At 36.3% G+C, this 18,574-nt stretch overlaps 1 protein-coding gene across 1 annotated transcript; it reads left to right on the top strand.

Moving 5' to 3' along the window:
* Positions 1-3,454: 3,454 nt before the first annotated feature.
* LOC135839111 (uncharacterized) lies at positions 3,455-5,590 on the top strand. The gene has a single exon (XM_065354989.1). It carries the CDS (start codon positions 3,510-3,512, stop codon positions 5,337-5,339), a length of 1,830 nt encoding a protein of 609 aa, XP_065211061.1. The 5' UTR covers positions 3,455-3,509; the 3' UTR covers positions 5,340-5,590.
* Positions 5,591-18,574: the final 12,984 nt, after the last annotated feature.

Genomic DNA, 18,574 nt, shown 5'->3' on the forward strand with positions numbered 1-18,574 from the left:
ATAAGGGTTCTTAACCTATGGTGAAAATTTGAGCGCGATTGACACAGTAGCTTTTGCTCAGTGGAATAAAATATAAACTGTCCTGACTTACCCCAATTGGGGGGAAGTCAGAACAGGCTAAACTTTGCAGAGGCCTAGATCACAAACCGAGCGTCCTAGAAAAATTGCATAGTAACAAAATTGTAGAGAATTTAATTCTCTTTGAGATCACTCTCATCAGATTTTCACTAGGACGCACGGTTCGTCCGCTATATGCGAAAAACTAAGAAATAGAAAGTCTGTATTTTAGACCAAATTCAAAACAAGTTCAAAACAACAACAAAATACAATTGAACCAAAGACATCTAAAATGAAACTGAATCGCGAACATTTTTATGCCGTGATGAAGTAGGGGTAGTACCCTCAAGTCACCTTTAGTGGCACTTCGCCAGATATAAACCTCTAGGCGCTAGAGCAAGTTTTCTAACTTACCCCGAATTCCAACTTCCCCCAGTGCACCTTAGATACTTTTTTTCTTATTTTTCAAAGACCTTTCAGAATATATAAGAATAATTTTTGTACGATAAAAATTCGCAAAGTTTCAAGTAGCCAATTTTGTTGTTATTTTGGCGAAATTGTTCTTCAACACTTACTCAAAGTTTGAAGGATTGGCCGAACCAATTTTGATGAAATTTGGAATACAGCTTTGATTTGTCAACCATTACTGAATAAGGTAAAAAAATTGTAAATTTTTTCAAAATTGACCCTGCACCCCCCCTTTTTGGGCCCCAAAAATTCTCAAAATTGACCCAAAATTTCAAAGGCACTTCTCCACCACAAACTTGATGTTCATGCAAAAATTGAGCTTTCTAGCCGAATTACATCAAGCTTGAGTGGGGTCTAAAGATGCTGAAAAATGACAAATTTTGAAAAAACGAGCAGTATATTTATCCAAAGTACAATCAAACCAAAGCTGGGATAGATGTACGTACATCAAAAGGCACATCTACGATGTTCAAAGTACATTTGAACAAAATTTCAGCGTGATTTGTGCCCTATTCGAAGCTGTAGCTTTTCTTAATGAAGTAGTTTAATTATACTCAAAAAATGGCCAAAAATCCATTTTTTAAGAAAAGCTGCAGCTTGGAATAAAGTCTCAATCACGTTGAAATTATGTTCACATATACTTCAAACACCACGGAAGTGCCTTTTAATATTTTCAAATTGATATGAGCTTTCATTTATGCGCAATAATAATTATTATTGCACATAAACGTTCAATATCGAAATGTCCGTTAAATTTAATGCACAACACGTGTTGCCGTTACAACGTGAGCGTTGTATGCAGTTGAAATGCACGGTTTCCTAAGCAGCCCAAGTGGCTGCTTGGTTTAAGCTTCCGCTCGCCACGCAGGAGACTCTGGTTCGAACCCCATCAGAATCAAAAATTTTTTTCAATTTTTAATTTTGTAAGCTGATTTTTTCAATATAATTTTTATTTAATATGTTCAATTTTTAAAAATAAATTGTAAAAAAACGTTGTTTTTCACTTCCGAAAGTACTAATTTTCTTTTGCCCTTGTTTTTTTTTTTTTTTTTAAAGTAAACATGGAAAAAATTTCATTACGCAAATTTATTTAAAACAAACAAGATACATTTTTTCACCTGAAAAAACATGTTTTTTTTTTTTACTTCTTGAAATGACGTTTTGCTTTACTTTGTTCAGGTTTGTTTGGTTTTCATTAAAAAGTTGACATTTAAATTCCAAAATTTTGAAGCCAAAAAATGGAACCTGAAAAACACATCGTTTCTCACCTCTTGAATTTTTGAACGTTTTTTCACTCGCATCACTCAGCTATTATTTCTATCCTTTTCCTAAACTAAAAAATTCCATTTTGAAACTTCAAAAAATTCAAAAACGAAAATAATAATTTTTTAATAGGTATTTCTATCAATTATTGGTAAACTTGTCATTTCATCTCTCATTTCATTTTAGAAATTTGTATTCGCTATTGTGTCATTTTATTTGACAAAATTTAAAGTCTTTTTTTTACTGATCGGCGAATTTTTGGTCAACCCGCCCTTTCCCCATCACCCTTAAAAACCCACTGTTTTTATTCCAGTCAGTTTAATGACAAATGTCCAGTAATCTGTCCACTCTCTGCATGCTCCTACCACCAACGCTATTTTCATTCATTAGATTAAACACTTCATCACAATAATATAGAAAAAAAAGTACTGATATCCTCCAAAAAAACTCTTCAAAAAAGAATTACACCCCGCCCTCTCCACGATTCCTAATGAACCTACTCCATGAACAAAAATTAAAAATTTCAGTAAGAAAATGCTGCGTATTTTGACATCGCACGCACGATGTGACACCTCGTGCATTTAGGCTGGAAATTACGATTCTTTTTGCACTTGTAACTTCGTCTTCTTATCACTGCTATCGGCGCTACTGCTATCATCTGTATTCAGGAACATGAGAATCTGGACTCGAGAATTTTCTCATTTCTGTCAATCAACTCGAAATAATAAATAAATAATAATTCCTATTTCGAAATGTGTGAAAATGGAAATGGATTGTATACAAGACCCTGAGCAAATAAATTCTATAAAGGTTTGTGGCTTCATTTTTAGATATGTACATCGCAGATAACTGAACTCTGTTTGCCAATGATTGAAATATGATTTTTTAATTTTTAACCAGCAATCATTGAATATTTCCTCACTACCGGATATTCATGTATGCAAAAGCGAAAATAATACAGTCATTTTACGAGCAGAATATCGTGATGAAGCTGATTTGCAGCCACTTTTTAAAGCTTGGGAAGCTACATGGCGAATTTCACGTACACATCCCAAGAATATGTCAGCTGGTATCAAAAACGTATATTATAAAGAATACCACTGCCAACATTCCGATTTGAGGATTTCAGCTGGGCAGTTTCTGCCCCATGACAAGCACTGCGGATGCCAGGCACCCCTTACAATCACCATAAAAAAAATTGGAAAACGATGTCGGTGAGTATTCTCCATAGTCCATATCAATAACGAATACCTATTAAATTTAAATACTTATTTTAAAATACACGCAACTTTGATGATCGTAACTATGTTACAGAGCCAAGGATCCGCATTTACCTTCCTATCCGACCATAATAAAACTCTTCAATCAACACAATCACGCTTTGGATAGTGCCGATGCACTCAAATGTAAAGATGTTTCCACTGAAACAAAAAACAAATTCCTCGCATTATTCGAAAATGGCCATTCGCCATATTCGGCCCTTGAATCTCACCAGATGGACCTCCAAAATCTGTATGGAGAGGATTACTATGTGAAAGCTACCGATCGCTCGCTCTGTCCTGACCTTAATTGGTGCTACAAGTACGTACGAGTATGATTTAAAATGTTGATGAAATTAAATTATTATTCAATATTTTAATTCGTTATCTTCCTTCAATAGGCTGTTTCATGACATTCGTGGAAAATTATATGGAGAATTCAGCCAGGATGCGACGGAGGTCATGCTACAGAAATTATCAAAAATAAAAACTGATAATAATGATTCTCTCATATATGAAATCGGTGATGATGGGAAACCAATTGTTGAGGTGATGACCCCATTCATGAAACGTGTGCATCGAAAGATCAATCATTCGTCAGAGATTGTATTTATGGATTCGACTGGTGGGTTTGATTCTCTACAGCATCGCGTGTTTATTTTGATGACGCATTCGTATATGGGTGCCTTACCTCTAGGCCTTGTGATTACTACTACCGAAAAAGCGGACTCCATTGCCAAAGGACTACGATTACTGTTGAAATTAATGTCTCCTGATGAAGTATTTTATGGTAAAAAAACACCAGCAATGATCTTGACAGATAATTCAGCCGCTGAACGATCCGCTCTGAGATCTGTCTTCCCAGGAGCGATTCTGCTATTATGTATTTTTCATATACTCCAAGCGGTTTGGCGGTACTTATGGAAAGCAGAAAACCATGTTGAGAAATCCGATAAAAATAATTTATTCAACATGTTTAAGAAGTTATTGTACTCCAAGACAGAAGCTGATTTGAATGCTCAGTATAAATTTATTATTGATCACAAGGTAACTCAGAAATACCCAAAAGTTCTGAACTATTACATGGAGTTATGGGCTCAGAAAGCAGATTGGGCGTTATGTTTTCGAAATACTTTACTGACTCGCCAGAATAATACCAACAACTACGCTGAAGCTACCATGCGAGTTCTAAAGGACAAAATATTTCACCGAACACGTGCTTACAATATTATTCAACTGATCGACTTCCTTGTAACAAAAATTGATCCTTATTATGAAAGAAAATTGTTGAATTTTGCAGCTGGAAGAAATATTCAGACTCATTTACAAGCTCGTTATTCCTTGGATGTTTTAAACAAGAAAGCAGAAAGTTTCGAAATCCATGGTAGTCAAGATAATGATGCAGTGTTCAAAGTGAAAAATTTGACAAAAAATACTGAATATGTCGTAAATCTTGAGTTGGAGATGTGTACGTGCTTTGTTGGAAATACTGGCGGCCCTTGTAAACATCAAGCTGCAGTTTTGGTTGAAAAAAAATCGAATACTATGAATTTCTTTGTTGGAGATGAAGATCAACGGCGATTTATACACGAGCTTGCAACAGGGAAGACTGTTCCATCAAACTTCTATGCAAAGCTGTCTGACTTACCATCAGATAATCAACAACAAGTTGAAGTTCTCCCAGTGGTTGGCGAAAAACGAAGTACAGATACAGAAGAACAAATGGATATTGATTGCAGTGTTAGTACTACCTCCGCGCCAATACTTGCAGTTCCCACATTACGTGATATTACTAACATCACTACTGCTACACCTTCAACTACAGCTACTGCAATCAACATTGATGATGATGATGATGACGCCGATGATGAGCTTTTTATGCCAACTTTCGATGTACAATTGAAGAAATTTTGCAACACTTTAACTCAGTTCAGTAAAAGTGAAGAAGGCGCAACAGCATGTAAGCAATTTTTCAACAATTTTTCGCATTTGAAAACTTCATCATCATTATCGCATGCCCTGTGCACCTTTGGCAAAGATGGAAAAATTAAGCCAAGATTGCGAGGATCGACTATCAGTGTACAACCTACTTCGAAATGTCGTCGATTGCGAACACTAGGTGGAAATGCTCCTATCGTTAAAGGGAGGCCTCCGAAAAAAATCGAGTTAAAGGAAAACGTCAATTTTGCTACCCAATCTCAACACGATTATTTACGTACTTCGAGAAAAAAAAAAGCACCCCACTGTTTGGCGTTTTGTGTGCAGGAGAACATGGGGTTGCCGGCAACTTAAGTTTATTGCATTTTTTTGCTACGCTTTTAAACCTAAGTTTTAAGTTTATATTATCCAAATATAGAAAACCAAACCATTATATATTTAGATATAAGGTTACCACGTAATTAATGTGTAATTCGTACCATTGTTAGCGATGTTGATTATTATGTTATCCGAATACAGAAAACCATTATATATTTAGATATAAGGTTACCATGTAATTAATGTGTAATGCATACCATTGTTAGCGATGTTGATTATTGAATAAACACAATTTCGAAGTTGCTATTATGATTTGAATTGTCTGATTGTTGCGAACTTGTGAAGAGCGAAGATGCTATTACATTATCATCATCAATTCATCAAATGACAGAAATACGAGAGAATTGAGAATAAAAAGTTGTAAGTTTATTAATCATTTAATTAATTCGCCGATTCGCCGTAAATGTAATATTTGGGTGTTGATATCAAAATTTTCCCGAGTCCAGAAAGTACAGAAAGTATTGATAAGGCAAAAAAACATTATTATTTGAATCGGTCCTCTGAACGGCGCATCTGATTGGTCGAGTGTCACATCGTGCGTGCGATGTCAAAATACGCGAAAATGCTATGATATCATGGTGGAATCCGCCCCTGATAAAAAATACCTACCACTTCACCAGATGGTATGAGACAAACTATGAAACAGTTAATGAGCCAAAAATTTGGGGCGGACAGATCTCTCAAATAAGTTTGATAATCTAACTTGACTCTGGAGTCTGGTAGATTTGTCAGCCCCCAAATTTTTGGCTCATTAACTGTTTCATAGTTTGTCTCATACCATCTGGTGAAGTGGTAGGTATTTTTTATCAGGGGCGGATTCCACCATGATATCATAGCATTTTCTTACTGAAATTTTTAATTTTTGTTCATGGAGTAGGTTCATTAGTTATTATATATTATATACTTTTGAATTTCTCACGAAATTTCTATTTATACTTTGACAGGTTGCATGGCACGTTTTACAAAAATTTCGAAAATCATGACACAATAATTTTAGACACAAAATTTTTCAAAAGAGCTCAGAAAATGTTCCGACGGAACTATCTGAATTTCTCTTCAAAAATATTCAAAACATGCTTACAAGGGAACCTGTCGAGGTGTCCGCCTCCGATTTGAAGGGGACCGCGATTTTTGAAAAGAGCATAGTCTAAAACACCCAAAACCTAATTTTCAGCTGCCCAAGTTCATTTTTCGATTTTTGGCGAATTTTTGAAAATTCAAAATTGACTGTTTTTGGCAATTCATGCTTTTTTTTAAAAGTACGTACTTGATCAGTAAAAATGGTCAAAATAAGACCCAAAACTAATATTAATTACCCAAATCCAAATTTTACCATTTCCAGCCATTCTGGAGCCTCCAGCGCGATTTTTCGATTTCTCCAGAATTTTGAATTTGCTCCAAAAGGCGTAAATGTGAAGTTGGGCAGCTAAAAATCGAGTTGTGTATTACACTCGACCTGTTTAACGAGTTTATCCACATTTTACTCGATTTTAGAAGTGACACCTCAAGAGTGGTTTTTTGAGGTGTCACTCTCGCTCCAAAACGGCTGGAAATGGTAGAATTTGCGCTCCAGGGATAGATCTTGAAGAAATACAGTGATCCGCACAAATTTCAGAAATTTTCCACACAAATGCTTATCTTTTGTTTTTTTGAATTTTTTAATTTTGAAAAAAGCTGCTCAAGAAACCACTTTTTAGGCGTTACTCTCAAAATCGGCTCAAATATAGATAAACTCGTTTAACAGGTCGAGTACAGGTCGAGTATAATACACAACTCGATTTTATAGCTGCCCAACTTCATATTCACGCCTTCTGGAGCAAATTCAAAATTCTGGAGAAATTGAAAAATCGCGCTGGAGGCTCCAGAGTGGCTGGAAATGGTAAAATTTGGATTTGGGTAATTATTATTAGTTTTGGGACTTATTTTGACCATTTTTCCTGATCAAGTACGTACTTTTAGAAAAAATGCATAAATCGCCAAAAACAGTGAATTTTGAATTTTCAAAAATTCGCCAAAAATCGAAAAATGAACTTTGGCCGCTGAAAATTTGGTTTTGGGGGTTGTAGACTATGCTCTTTCCAAAAATCTTGCCCCCGTTCAAATTGAAGTGTGGCACCTCAACAAGTTCCCTTCTTAGATAAAATTTTTTGATTTTCTGTCGCAATTGAAGCCTTTTTTGATAGTTCCATGAGCCTTTATTCAATAATCCGAAAATCATGACTCAAATTTTCACCCCAAAATTCTTCAAAATGCCCCCAAAAAATATATTTGTCAATTTTTGTATTTCTCCCGAAGTTTTGACCCATTTCGATGTGCTCAAATAAAGTTTTAACATAAAATTTTGTTTTTCTGTTGAAATTTCGACCCATTTTGAAAAAAGTTGCACTCAAAAATTCCAAAAACCATAAACCAATTTTGGTCCTAAAATTTGTCAAAAATACTCAAAACATGTTCAGATTAAATATTTGAATTTTTTCCAAAATTTTCACCGATTTTGTAAAGTTGCATGACACTCACTGTCTTGAAAATCGTTGAAATCATTACTCAATTTTGGACCCAAAATTTTTCAAAAGTGCTCAAAAAATGTTTCGATAAAAATTTTTGATTTCTTTCCGTAATTTCATTGGCTGTTTTTAAGCTCCAGCTCACTACTGTACAACTTCAAACAAATCTTTCGAGTACCATTCTGTATGTAGTAAGTTGGTTTTTCGTCAACGAAAGAATTAAACTGCAAGACTTCGGAATTGGTGAAAATATTTTCTCGGTGTATAGATATATTTTATGGTGCCTAAATGGACAGTATTTCCTTACAGTGGTCATATTTATGCAGATGTCAGTTCGTAATTTAATTTCAAAATGGCCTTGTCCGTGAGCTAGCCAGTACATATGTACTTTTGAAAAAAATACTTATACATTCTTTTGTTTCGATAAATACTCGAAGGGCGACTACTGTAAAAATGAAAAATCCCAGTATTAGGTACATTATTAATAAAATTTATACGTACGAACGTGTACTGTATGGTACATATGCGAAAAATAAGACACGGTGATTTTTTAGCAAAAATTTATGGAACAATAGCGCATCGAAGAGTACGAATTTTCAGTGCTACATCTGCTCGTATAGGTGAATTATTGAGATAGGCTCGATTAAAAGATTACACAATGTGGTCGAGTTGAGGTGGTCGTCGCCGTCGCCAAAAATATCATTTTATTGAAAAACACAGCATAGCATAGCATCGCGTACCTTCATCTTGATACTCGTACGAGTATTATTGCATAATAGCGAAATTCCGCGTGCTCTATGCACAGCTAGTCGAGTCAACGAGCTAAATTTATTATTTTATACACTGTACAATAACAATTGCGGTTGTTACAAGGACAGCTGAGGGCTATTATGTTAATCAAACGAGCACCCTATTTTGGGTGGTAAATTATGATACTTTGAAATGCCATTTTCATGTTATAATTCACGCGCGCATGAATAGGTTAGAGCTGTACTAGGTAGCCTTCGATGGACTGAATTGTGAAAAACTTTTCAATACCGGTAAAACGATGTACGATTGGTCGCGATAAGTGGAAACTGTGTTGATGTGTGGTCTGTCCTTTTCTTTATATACGCGGCGATGGCAATTGCAATGGTAATGGCGATTGAAATGTTGGTCAAAAATTACCGCTAATCATAACTTATCATGCTAGAAGAATACAAAAGTCTATACATATGTATTTGGCATACTTTATGATGGGCTTGGGCAATATGTACAATGTAGGGTGTCCCATTCATGTGTCCTTACAATCCACCATACAGTATATAGGGACGAAGTACCTACTTAAAGTATCTGGCTAGGAATTTAACAAAAGTGTGATTTTTCTAAAGAGTAGGTATAAGTGAGTGATCTAAAAATTCAGTTGTTCAAAAACAATTCATTTGGAATGATTCAAATTTCAAACATTCAAAAAATCATTGAAAGAGTTGTATGTACTCGAGTAGGTAAGAAAGAAGATTGGAGTACTCTTTGTTTTCAAGTCTCGTTTTTTTGCATCCCATCCACGAAATTGCTGGAGTTATTTCCGCAAAAATTATCAGTTGTTCACCCAAAAATTAATGATAATGTACCCAATGATTGTCAGCAATTTACTCCAAAATTTGAAGTCATACATACTCCGAAAATTACAAATCATTTACGTCAAAAATGCCAGTAGTTAATTTACCAAAAATGATCAGTTCTGTTATTTACCAAAGTTACCAGTAATTTATCAGAATTCTTCACAGTGCATAAAGGCAGATAGATGTGGCAATAACCTTGAGAAGCCAGCCAGTCGACCTTGAGAAACAGGAAATATGGGTTATTGGCTTTAAAAGGCTTGACAGGCAGGCAGACGACCTTTAGAAACCAGATAGACAGGTCAATGATCCTAACAACCAGACAGACAGGTGACGTTGAGAAGCTAAATAGAAAGGTCAAGGTCAATGGCCTTCAGAGGCAAGCCAGTTGAACATACGAAGTCGAATCAATTCGTTCTCGAGTGATTCACCAAAAATTACTCAACTACAGTTGGTATATGATTCGCCAAAAATTAATTGAGTGAACCGATTCGTTCGTGAACGAGACACTTATGCAAATCAATTCGTTCGCGAATGATTCACCAAAAATTATTAATTTCGTTCACGAATGATTCACCAAAAATTAAGCAAATGACTCGATTCGTTTTCGAACGAGTCACTCATGCAAATCAATTCGTTCGCGAATGATTCATCAAAAATGATTAATTTCGGTCACGAATGATTCGCCAAAAATTAAGCAAATGACTCGATTCGTTCGCGAATGAGTCACTTATATAAATCAATTCGTTCGCGAATGATTCGTCAAAAACTAAGTAGATGACTCGATTCGTTCGCGAACGAGTCACTTGTGCGAATCTATTCGTTCGCGAATGATTCACCAAAAGTGATAATTTTCGGTCACAAATGAATCACCAAAAATTAGGCAAATGACTCGATTCGTTCGCGAACGAGTCACTTATGCGAATCAATTCGTTCGCGAATGATTCACCAAAAATGATAATTTTCGGTCACGAATGATTCACCAAAAATCAAGCAAATTGATATAATTGATTTAGGAATGACTACGTTAGAGAGAAAGGGTTCGAAGTTTTCTCACTGTGATTACGATTAGAAATATTCCTTACGTGGGGAATATTTGCCTTCATCCCAGACTAGCTCAATGTGGGAGAGATTGTGTCATTCACTTAACTATATCGATATTTCCTGATACTAATTAGAACAAAAACACACCTTACGCCTTTCAATGATATTTTTATTACAAATTAGCTCAAGTACTAGAGACATTTCTGTACATCTACTATCAACTACACACAGGTACGAGTATATGCTCGTATATGTTAAATAGACAGACAATAAATGGGTTTTCACTATTAGCAATATTAAACACGCGATGCGAGTTTCTCCACTCTTAGTTGTAAAAATATTTATATTAGGTAAAATTCGACAACGTTACAATTCGACACTAATTAATATATTTACGTTATGAGAAATATTCAACCGGAAAAAGGCCCTTATGTCCTAAGTATCCATTCTCGAAATGACGCATCACCGTGGACTTTCCTATCCCACCCTCCCAGGAGTGACAGATAGGTCGTGGGTTTGAGAATATGTTAGAAAGTTTCATTGATACCGATTATTTTAGAGTTATTTTAAGAGTCGTTATTAGAAATCTTCGAGTTATTAAACTAGATAATTCGCGTTTGACCGAAACTGTACGATAACTGCGCGAATCACCTCTGTAAGGTCAACGGTAACGGATTTAATCAATTACGTTAATGACTTATAAATTTCCACGCCGAAAGTGGTACAATTAGGAATCGGATGACATGAACTGGAAGAGCACATGCAATCATAATCAGATGAGCTAGCCGAAACCATCTCATCTATGCGGAACTAAAACCAACTTGTCGCGAACTCGTCAAAGTAATAGAACATCGTCCAGAGAGGACAATATCCAAAAACTAATGTTTTAGAACAAGCTAGCAATGCCTGTGCATCGCTTTATATAGTCGTAAGGGATGTAGACAGGGTGCACTGAGGAACAGGTACAACCCTTTATGCGCGATGCGCAATCTATCAAACCAGACATGATCGGTAAATTTGCATCACACTAATAAAGAAAATATACACGGACAGTCGTCCGTGCATATGTATGTGTATGAGTGACGTTTTAACCCTTATTTCCCCTACAAGAAACATATAAAAATGCGTCTGTGTGTGTGAGCTGTCTCCACCCTCGCATTAAAATAAACATGACAGGTGATCGGTTGACATTTCCCCTACAATATACACACGAATCATTGCGTGCGTCTTTGTGTGGGTGAATTAAATAAAATACGATCCTTTTATGAATGAACGTATGCCTAGACTAGCAGTTAACACATTACCGCAGCTTCCAGCATAGGGGAGGAAAAAGAATGTACTTTGTGGTACATATAAATGTGTACCAGTATTTCGACGTATTTTCCTAAGAAAGACTGATACGAAATACTAGTAGAGTATGTAGGGCAATCCTTCCCATAACATTGCCCCTTCGTGGCTTTGACTTAGAGAGCCAAGATCACTCAGAAAAGCACGGATCATGAAAAAATGGGAAGACACTAAAGGTCATTGACCTACAGCTCTACACCCCTCTTCCCCTCTACCTGACCCTATACTGGAAGGTACCACTGCCCCTCCGTACTTTGCTGCGTTATCTGCAGTCTAATTTAGCCACACAAGTATGCAATTACATGCCTATGTCAAAACAAAAGAAAATTCGGAGGCGGGAAATTTTGAGGTGAAGAGTGATATCACCAGCACTTCCGCATTTAGAGACACTGATCAGCGCACCAACGACCAATTTCCTAGGATATTAGAGGTTAAATGTCTGATCGATGCCTGTAAGATACGTCGTCTGTGATGGTATCGTTAGACAGGTTCGAAAAGGTAATGATTTTTGTGGGAATAATTTTTGAATAAATTTAGAGTTCGAGATTGTTGGTGAAGAGAAAAAAGAATTCTAAAATTTTGTAAATAGCCAAATAATAGTAGATATTGGGGTCAAATCCTAAAAAGACTTTTACCTATCGTCCTAACAATTTTGATTGAGTACACACATGGATGTGTATTCGTTAAGCGAAGTTGGTTTGTCGTTACTGCATACGATTTAGCCTATTGTTGTAGAAATTTGTTTTTGCGAATTTCGGTTTTTAGAGGGTATGACGGCCAAGAATTCCGGTGTCTTTTGTTTTTGTTAAAAAAAATTTCGGGATGCGTCATCTAATTCTAGTTCAAATTAAATTTAGGCGTTTCTTTGTGTCATACCAGAATTTTGAAAAGAGAAAAAAAAAATTTTACGTTAAGTTGTGAGTGACGAGAAAAGGATAAAATTAGATCGAAATTTGAAACGCTATACTGTCTTAGAAATTAATTCCAAAATTTGTCACTCGTTTTGTAAATTTTTGTTAATTTTTGCTTATAATTAGCCCTAAATTGCGTTGTCGATTAAAATTTTGCATAATTCTAGGTCAACGTATTTACAACTTAAAATTAACAGATGCACACAAATACGAAATGCATGTGGAATACAGAATCAAATTACATTATTTCAAAAATGCAGGTATAAAATTATAACATCAGTTCAAAATCATTCGAAAGTACATCTTATGATTATGAATTGTTCATGAATGCAAAATTGATTTCGGGTCGGTTTGGTGGCTATTGTTGTTTTTTGGTTGGTGGAATAATTTCGTCGTCGACATAGTATCCAGGATATTTATTCAGGAGCGTCGTGGGGGAGGTGGGAGCCTCTCGGTGCCACGGGACCTTCCGACATCTTCTTGACTGCGATGTCTTGAAGTGTTTATTACTGGTTACACTGTGGAGGAGAAATTATTAGTAAATTTTTATTGAAATACCTACTTTTCATTACTGTATTTGTAAGCAGCGTTTTCCATAAGATCCGAAATTAAATTGATTAAGGTTAAATTCAGGTTCCTTTGAGATTCAAGAAAATCTATTACTTCTGAAATAAGTTTGATTAAATCTGAAATTAAGTTATCCATTATGCTAAAAAAAAATTTTGATTATTTTCTGTAAAGAAAATTTTGATTATTGCTGTGAAAGATCAAGTTTTATTAGTAGATGTCTATGCTATTGTCGGGCTCGTAAATTGATTCGGTTTCTTCTGGAACGTGCTTTGAGTCTCTTCGAAATGTACTTTATTTTGTTTGCTTGTGCTGTGAGAAAGCTAATTAAGTTTGAGAGAATATCAATTATTAGTAAAAGTACACGTCGCATTATTGGAAAAACAAATATCTGAAGATTGAATTATTCTTGATGATTAATTTGATCTGTAACTTGATCGATTCTTAGCAATCGTATTTGGTTTGTACTTTCTAGAACAGATAAATATGGGATTAAAATTTATTCTGATATATTGTACATGTGTATCTATGGAGAAAAAAAAATTATTAACATTTATTTTGAAAGGCGATTTTATTTACAGCAACGAGAGATCGAGAGAATTTTTAAATTTATTCTTTGGCACAAATATGTGTTCGTGTCAGAGAATTTATCTATTTTCTCGTCTCTGGTATAGATCGATTACGAAGTATTTTTACAGTTCGCAATTCTGTTTTTATCTCATCAGCCCAAGATTTAAAAGATGGCAAACGATGTACTGTCGAGTTAGGCTTTTTCTCACATTTCTCTGTACATTTTTCATGTACCTGTACTGAGCATGGCTGTATCAAACATTCATTTGATGCAGTGTTAGAGGTTGATGGTTCGTTCTCTATTTCAATTACAGTTGAACTTGTGTTACTTGCACTAGTTTCTACAGATATTTGCGCCTTCTCTCCTTCCTCATTCGGCTGAGATTTATTCGATTTTTCTGACTCGTCTATTTTTTCTAACTTTTCCTCAGGCTGAGATTCGTCTGCTTTTTCCAACTTTCTCTCTGATTGAAATTTCTCTATTCCGAGTATATGTTGTAGAATTCTGAATTTTCCTACGTCCTTGTAATTCATCTTCTTTATTTCGGGTGATTTAGAGGGAGTAGGCATCCTGCTTACTTCCTCAATTTCGTACTTCGGGCTAGAGGAGTCAGACGTTTCGCTATCTTCCAGTGAGGATTTCGAATCAGTGCGTCTGATTCTCAATTTGGGAATAGGAGTACGATTATCTCGTCTTATTGGAGTGTTGGTAGTTAGATCTATTATTGAATCATTTTGATTTTTCTGAACTTTCGCTTTCGTACGAACTTCGGGAATAAATTGATGGCTGAGGTTATTGATAATTTCCTCATAGGCTGCTGTTTTTATGCATGGGACGTGGTTATTGACGAGAATCGAATCTAGGCTTATTGATCGGAAATGACGATCGGCTCTTGTGACGGGAAAACCTGTCATTCCTTCACCAAATAGGTCATAAATTTGAGATATGCTGTTAAGGGTTTCTGAATTTCTATCTGGGTATGGAATTAGCGGAAGGAGGATTAGTTCCTGTACACCTCGATTTCGAAATAGTTTACACAGTTGTCTAAGCTGATCTTCGAAAGTTTTAGCGGGTGTACCGGAATATGCGTCATAGTGTCCTATAGACAACATTAATCTTGCGGGTAGCGTATAAAGGGATTGTAGATGTTCGATGAGGTCGATAAGTAGCATGTTAGGTCGATATAATTTCGAATCTATCAGTTCGGTGTATTTTTTGCCTGTCATTAGGAATTTTGCTATGCTGTACGCATGGCCGTCACCTAATATCAGGATATTATACGCGAAAAATGCTACCGCATAGATATTCTTACTACTTTCGTATGAGGCCGCTAAGTATCCTCTCGGGTATGAATTGGTAGGAAAAAATGGTCGAATCTCTATCGAGCTTGTTCCATATCGTTTCTGGAAACGACGATGGTACATAGCCTTTTCTATCAATGAACGAGCTTTCTGGGGTGGATCTTCTATTTTTTGCCTCTTCACTACCTGAGATTCCTTTTCTACATCTGTTTCTCGTGCAAAGTACGCGGGATTCCAGATCGTAGATTGGTAATTCGGCACGCTATTCTCATTCATCATCTCGTACGACCTTTTTCCTTCATTCTTCTGTTCATTCGCATTTACGAGTGAGCTACTCTCCACTACCTGGATTGAATTCACGGGGTATGTAATCGGAGTTGCCGACGGCTCAGGTCTATGCGATTCGGTTATCATAGGTGTTGGGTTGAATGCACTTGTTTTATGGGTTGGAAAATTAGGAAATTGAGGTGAGATTTTCATGTTTGGAAGTACTATTTTTGATGGTTTTGGTAATATCGGAACGGGTTTATTGGCAGGAGGGGGAATCGGATTTTGCATTAGTGTTGCATCGGATAGAGTGGTATTAGCATGGGTTGAGATGGATGAGGGAATCTAGGATTGTAATTATTTGTAGTCGGATTAGTGCGTATGTTTCCTATGGCCGAATGGATCGCATTGTTTAGAGTCATGTCATATCTGGCTTGTAAATTGGCGTGCTCACTCCGGAGTCCGTCAATATGTTTCCTCAATATACGATTTTCGCCTATTAAAGTATTCTCCATCCTGATTGTGTAATCCTGCTGAAGTATCAATTGATTTGCGAGTTCGCTTATTCTTTCGTCCCTGTTTCTCACTTCGCGAGTAGAGTACTTAATTTCTCTATAGTCCAATGCCTTAATCATCTCTTTACAGTCTTCCTTTGCACACTTCGCTACTCTCAAATCATCCTCATTGACCTCATTCGATTTCATACGTAATGCGAAAATACACCCATAGTGGTATAAGTGACCACAAGATGTAGCATTAGGTGAATCTCTCATCGTAAATTTGTGGGGGCCGTCTTGCAACAAGGGTTGCTTGCATCCCTCACAGATAATATCAAAACAAGTCGTCATTGTGATAAATGGTTATCGAAGTCAAAATTATGGAAAAAGAAGAACGAAAAATGATGGCTTTCGGTAAAATTAAATACGCGATTTTTATTTCAAAAAATAATAGTCAATATGGAATTAATGGCACACAGGTATGTGTCATTAATATAGTTTTACGTTAACACCTGGATTAAGTTCAAAAATAACCAACGATTGCAATTGCAAACTTACCCTTGGTACTTTGTAGAGCTTAAACTGGAGCAACAATCATCGATCTCGTCAACATCACAAGTAATTTTTGTTTCGAAGTAATCGATCCTTCTAGCTGATTTTTTAGCTAAGAGATTTACTATTACAGGGTTGGAAAGTGTCCCCACTACCTAAGCATAGATCTTAGGCTGTGTAATGGACATTTACGTGTAATAATATAGGGGGTGAGGTAAATTTCTTCGAAAATGGGCTGAGACAAAACCTTTGTGATGTAAGTTACGAGTCAATTATTGGCTTTTTAGTGGTGTATTGGCTATTACGTGATCTTAAGGAGGCTGGGCTTATTTACGTCTTATTTACATGTTTGGGGGTAGGTGACAGGAGAAAGAAAGCGTCTCTTTTAAAGAGAAAAAAAAATCTAAATGGTACAACAAAAAAAAATTCGCAAGCGGAAAAGACCGACAAAGTTTGTATGAATTCTGGCTAAATGGAAAAAAAAATCCCTGTCTCGACGAGTAGACATCTGTTTAGAATACAATTAACTCGCAATATTATTTATTACCGCATTTGCGTACCGGTCACCGTTATTTGGTTAATGGGTCGCGTGTCAATCATTCGGTGCATACATTTGTGTGCATCGGTAACTGAAGGGTAGTTTCTAAGCGCCACCTGCCCGACTACCTGGCGGCTGGATCGCTAATGCGTCTGCTCGCGAATGTGTCGAGGTGGTTTATGCGTTGCTATTTTTAGGACAGGTATTTTTTATAATGGTCTGACCAGATTCACTAAGTAGCGGTGTCGTTTTCAAGATGCGATACAATGTATGTTGTATAATATCTTTTCGGCATTGAATTATTGCTTCACGATTTTCTATCTCTCTCTTTTCTAAATTAATGTATAACACGATGGTCTAGAGTGGTCACTATTGATTGATGGCTTACCTTGGCGACTTTAACTGTCAGAGATCTTAAAAAACCGTTGGTTGGAAATAGGAGAAAACGGGCGAGGGCTTATTTATGCAGGTGTTCTATCTGTTTTGCAAGATTTATTAAAATTTTGCGATGCGACAGAATCTGGAGCCACTACCATCTCGAATGTGCGGATGGTGTACACGTGAGTAGGAGAAGATATGTTGGGAGAAGATTATAGGAGGAGAAGGAGAGGGAAGGAAATATTTTAGCTCGTTTTACCTATATGGCTGTGATGTATATGCACGGGGTTTGATTTCTATGTGTCGTCGTGAATACGGATCACATATCATTTGAGCTGAAGATTGCTCAGGGGGTAGGAGGGTTAATAATGCGATTTACGAACGAGTTACGCATTGAAGGATTGGCATAATTCTTATGTACGTAAATGGGTACCTCAAGTATTTGCTTGATTTATCCCTTACGACATAATAATTGAGTGGTTTTGGGAATGGAGAATGATCATGATTTTTACGCATTCGCGTACTAACCATGATTTGAAATTTAGTTGGGGATTTTTACCATCATCATGATCTTTCTTTGCATCGCGGGGCAATGCTATGGTTTTGATTAGAATGACTATGACGATGGATGGGGTGGAAAATAATTCGGATTTTTATGCAATCACATAATAATCACGATTTAAGATTTGGAAAGGAATACACAATTTGTTGTCGCATTTTCTTTCTGTATTGGGACAATAAATAGAGAATTGCGACGGTATCTATTTCGGAGTGATTTTAAATAGAGAAGAAAGGGTTGACATTACCATAATGTTGCATCATGGGGCAATGCTATGGGTTTAAAGTATCTAATTATGGCAATGTTAAAAAAAAATTTTTGGTGGAAGGATAACAATTAACTGACAGAAAAAATTCGTCGTGTGTCTAATACAGGTAAGTAGGTTAATATGTGTGACGGGGTGTGTTAGAAATCACCGCGGTCGATTTCTGGAAGCCGTTCATGTATCGTACATGTATGTATACGATGCGTGAAGTGTAGCGAATCTTGTTTAGTTCGGGACTAAATCAGATATCTGGCTGGCAGCGGGGTTTCTTTTGTCGCATCGTTGTTTATAAAGACAAGGATAGACTCGTGT

This window comes from Planococcus citri, chromosome 1 (genome assembly GCF_950023065.1).
Source record: "Planococcus citri chromosome 1, ihPlaCitr1.1, whole genome shotgun sequence".
NCBI lineage: Eukaryota > Metazoa > Arthropoda > Insecta > Hemiptera > Pseudococcidae > Planococcus > Planococcus citri.

Bases quoted from the DNA above. Each gene is read 5' to 3' on its own strand.
- LOC135839111 (XM_065354989.1), top strand. From the start codon at position 3,510: ATGCTACAGAAATTATCAAAAATAAAAACTGATAATAATGATTCTCTC.